Source organism: Nothoprocta perdicaria, unplaced genomic scaffold (genome assembly GCF_003342845.1).
Source record: "Nothoprocta perdicaria isolate Ctin4 unplaced genomic scaffold, notPer1 scaffold_613, whole genome shotgun sequence".
Lineage (NCBI taxonomy): Eukaryota > Metazoa > Chordata > Aves > Tinamiformes > Tinamidae > Nothoprocta > Nothoprocta perdicaria.
Window position 1 is genome coordinate 10,016 of NW_020455881.1, and position 4,373 is coordinate 14,388.

General features: G+C 67.3%; 1 protein-coding gene across 1 annotated transcript in view; it reads left to right on the forward strand.

Moving 5' to 3' along the window:
• Positions 1-4,161, forward strand: part of LOC112956263 (MAP/microtubule affinity-regulating kinase 4-like) — a 6,473-nt gene extending 2,312 nt beyond the window's left edge. The window contains exons 2-13 of the mRNA XM_026049764.1: positions 263-316; positions 433-481; positions 710-775; positions 878-948; positions 1,575-1,631; positions 1,708-1,944; positions 2,720-2,839; positions 3,143-3,242; positions 3,336-3,445; positions 3,520-3,676; positions 3,791-3,888; positions 3,967-4,161. Of these exons, the coding sequence (XP_025905549.1) occupies positions 263-316; positions 433-481; positions 710-775; positions 878-948; positions 1,575-1,631; positions 1,708-1,944; positions 2,720-2,839; positions 3,143-3,242; positions 3,336-3,445; positions 3,520-3,676; positions 3,791-3,888; positions 3,967-4,161 (1,314 nt within the window). The remainder of the gene's footprint in view (positions 1-262; positions 317-432; positions 482-709; positions 776-877; positions 949-1,574; positions 1,632-1,707; positions 1,945-2,719; positions 2,840-3,142; positions 3,243-3,335; positions 3,446-3,519; positions 3,677-3,790; positions 3,889-3,966) is intronic.
• The last annotated feature ends 212 nt before the right edge of the window (positions 4,162-4,373 follow it).

Below are 4,373 nucleotides of genomic sequence, written 5' to 3' on the forward strand. Positions count from 1 at the left end.
TGTGGGCACCCTTGGGGGGCATCCCTGGGGGGCAATGGGGCTCCTGGGGGGGTAGATTTGGGGCACGGGGGATATCCCTGGCAGGGGGGATGTGGGGTGTGTGGGTGTCCCTGAGGGCCAGACAGGAGCCCCTGGGGGGCATTTGGGGCACATGGGCACCCCTGGGTGTCTCTGGGGGGCAGATGGGCACCCATGGCAGGCTGGGGGGGGTGCCATACCCCATACCCCCGCACCCCCTGCCCATCACCCGCTTCCCTCGCAGGTGGCCATAAAAATCATCGACAAGACGCAGCTGAACCCAACCAGCCTGCAGAAGGTGGGGGGCACCCCAGGGTGGGGAGCACCCCAAGGGGCAGGGGGGCACCCTAGGGAGCCCCCGGAGGGTCCTTGGATCTGTCCCCGGTGCCTCCATCCCGTCCCGTTTTCCCGTAGCTCTTCCGGGAAGTGCGGATCATGAAGGGGCTCAATCACCCCAACATCGGTGAGTGGCACCCCAGGGTGGGGGGCACCCAAGGGTGCCCGCAGCACCCACCCCCCGCCATGCGGTGGCACCACGTCCTGCGCGTTGGGGACGCCGGCTCCGGTGTCATCCGCACCCGCGGGAACCCCATGGTGGCCATGGTGGCACCCCGCGGGGTGACACTTTTGGTGACGCCGCGTGCCGGGTGGGTGCTTGGGGCCACCCACCGATGCCACCGTGTCCCCGCAGTGAAGCTCTTCGAGGTCATTGAGACGGAGAAGACGCTCTACCTGGTGATGGAGTACGCGAGCGCCGGTGAGCACCCTGTGCCCCGTATTGTCCCCACGGGGTCCCCAGGGTGGGCTTGGGGGACACCAGGGGGTGGCCGGGCGCTGTCACCCATGGGTGTCTCCGCAGGGGAGGTCTTCGACTACCTGGTGTCCCACGGGAGGATGAAGGAGAAGGAGGCGCGGGCCAAGTTCCGACAGGTCGGAGGCGCCAGGCTGGTGGCACCGGGCTGGGGACGTCGCGGGGGATGAGGGTCCCCTTTGTCGCGGGGCTGGGGACATCGCGGGGGACGTGCTGGCACGGTGGCATGGATTTGGGGACATGGTGGAGGCCTGGCGTGGCCAAAGGGGGTGGCGCTGTCCTGGGGGGCTGGGGACGTCATGGGGGACACGGCAGCACCGTGGCCTGGCGCTGGGGACATCGTGGGGACACAGCAGCACTGTGGTCTGGGCCTGGGGACATCCTGGAGACCTCGCATGGGACAAGCGGGGTGACACTTCCCTGGTGTGGGGTTGGGGACATCCCCAGGGAGCAGACACGGGGCAGGTGGCATCGGCCTGGCATCACCACGGGGGGCTGTGCAGGACACCGGGCGCTGGGGACAGGGTGGCCCTGGGGACACGTGCCGGGGACACGTGGGCAGATCAATCCCCGCCCCGGGGCGCCCGGCCGGGACATCGATCGGGGCCAGCGAGTGGCCGAGGAGGGCGAGGGGGGTCCCAATGGGCACCTCAGTGCGCAGGGGGGCACCGCGGGCACCGGGGAGGGGACAGAGGGCCACCAGGGGCCACCGAGGCCACCAGGCTGATGCCAGCGGTGTCCCCAGATCGTCTCGGCCGTGCACTACTGCCACCAGAAGAACATCGTGCACCGGGACCTGAAGGTGAGCGCGGCACCCGCGGCGCCCACCCCGCGCCCTCGGTGGCCTCCCCGGGGACACGGTGCCGCGTCGCCCGCAGGCCGAGAACCTGCTGCTCGACGCCGACGCCAACATCAAGATCGCCGACTTCGGCTTCTCCAACGAGTTCACGCTGGGCTCCAAGCTGGACACGTTCTGCGGCTCGCCGCCCTACGCGGCGCCCGAGCTCTTCCAGGGCAAGAAGTACGACGGGCCCGAGGTGGACATCTGGAGCCTGGGCGTCATCCTCTACACGCTGGTCAGCGGCTCGCTGCCCTTCGACGGGCACAACCTCAAGGTGGGCGCCGCGGCCCTGGGCACTGCTCGGTGCTCTCGGGTGGTTGCAGTGGCAAGGTGGGCGCTGTAGGTGTCTTGCTGGGTGCTCTGATGGGCTGGGCGATGCTCTTGTATGGGCACAACCTCAATGTTGGCACCTTAGGTGACATCCTGCGCGCTCTGATGGGCTGGATGATGCTTTTTCTTGGTTGCAGTCTCAAGGTGGGCACCTTGGTTGGCATCCTGGACGCTCTGATGGGCTGGGCGATGCTCTTGTATGGGCACAACCTTAAAGTTGGCACCTTAGGTGACATCCTGGATGCTCTGATGAGTTGGGCAGTGCTCTTGTATGGGCACAACCTCAAAGTTGGCACCTTAGGTGACATCCTGGGCACCCTCATTGGTGTCTCTCTGCCTTTCTATGGGCGTAACACCAAGTTGACACCTTGGCTGACATTCTTGGACGCCTTGGTGGGCTGAATGATCCTTTTTGATGGGCGCAATCTCAAGGTGGGCGTCTTGGGCATCACCCTGGACGCCTTCGTGGGCTGGTTGACGCTCGTGGATGGGCACAACCTCAACGTGGGCCACCCGGTTGACATCCTGGGCACCCTGGTTGGTGTCTCCATGCCCTTCAACTGTGCCCGCGGGGGCAAAGGGGATCTGAGGAGGTGCCAGGGGGCCTGGGGGTCACACTTTGGAGCAGGAGGCTCCCCAAGCAGTAGAGGGGGAGCTCTCCGTGCCCGGGGCCCTTGGCAGAGCCGCCCCGGTGCCACCGCGCCCTGTGCCGCCCGCAGGAGCTGCGGGAGCGGGTGCTGCGGGGCAAGTACCGGGTGCCCTTCTACATGTCGACCGACTGCGAGAACATCCTGCGCCGCTTCCTGGTGCTGAACCCGGCCAAGCGCTGCACCCTCGAGGTGAGGCCGCGCGCGCCCGCGGGTGGCACCTGCGCACGCCCTGGGGACGCGTCCCGTGGGGCCCCTGTGCCCTCTAGTGGCACCCAAGGGTCCTCGAGACGCCCCTGTCACCCCTAGTGCTGCTTAGGGCCCCCCTAACGACCTCCTTGTGGCCTTGGGCGTCACCGGTGACATCCCCGGTGCCAGCGCTGGGGGTGCCCCCGCAGTGCCACCCGCGGTGCCCTCCCAGCCCCCCGTGACGGTGTTTATGTCCCCCCACCACGGCGTGGGGCCCCCCTAACGTGGCGCTCGGCCCCGTGGCAGCAAATCATGAAGGACAAGTGGATCAACATCGGCTACGAGGGCGACGAGCTGAAGCCCTACAAGGAGCCCGAGGAGGACTTTGGGGACGCCAAGCGCATCGGTGAGCGCCCGGCGCCGCCCGCGCGCCCCGGCGTGGCTGCGGCGGCGGCGCGGGCAGGGTGCTCGGGGTGCCCCCTCACCCGTGCGCCCCCAGAGGTGATGGTGGGAATGGGCTACAGCCGGGAGGAGATCAAGGAGTCCCTGAGCAACCAGAAGTACAACGAGGTGACGGCCACCTACCTCCTGCTGGGCAGGAAGAACGAGGTGAGACGGGCGCCCGGGGGCACCCATGGGTGCCCGGCGTGGCCCGGCTTGACGGGCGCTGGGGGCTCTCGCAGGTGGAGGCGGGCGAGTCGCGCACGGGCAGCACCCTGTCCCTGGCCCGGGTGCGGGCGCCCAGCGAGGTGGCCAACGGCACGGGCAAGGTGGCCGCGCACGGCAAGGGCCAGCGCGGCGCCGGCACCTACCACCGGCAGCGGCGGCACAGCGACTTCTGTGAGTGCCCCGCGGCGTGGGGTGGACACCCACGGGGCGCAGGGTGGCACCTGCACCCAGGCATGGGTGGCTGTGGGGTGCGGTGGGCGCACAGCGGCGTCGCTGTTGGCGCAGGGTGGGCGTCCCGTGTCCGTGGGGTGTGGATCGTGGTGGACACCCAGTCTCATGGCTATGGGGGGCAGGTCATGATGGGCACCCAAGCCTATCACCCAGTGGGTGCGTGGTGGGCACAAGGTCCTGTGTCCCATTGGCACAGGGGGAGCCCTTGGGGCTCTGTCCATGGGGTGCAGGTCATGGTGGGCACCAAATGCCATGTCCACAGGATGCAGGTCATGGTGGGCACCCCTTCCTACATCCATGGGACGCAGGTCATGGTGGGCACCCAATGCCGTGTCCATGGGATGCAGGTCATGGTGGGCACCCTTTCCTACAACCATGGAGTGCAGGTCATGGTGGACACCCAATGCCATGTCCATAGGATGTAGGTCATGGTGGGCACCCATTCCTACATCCATAGGGTGTAGGTCACAGGGGGCACCCATTCCTACGTCCATACGGTGTAAGTCATGATGAGCACCCAATGTCATGTCTATAGGGTGCAGGTCATAGCGGGCACCCAATGCCATGTCTGTGGAATGTAGGTCATGGTGGGCACCCATTCCTACATCCATACGGTGTAGGTCATGGTGAGCACCCA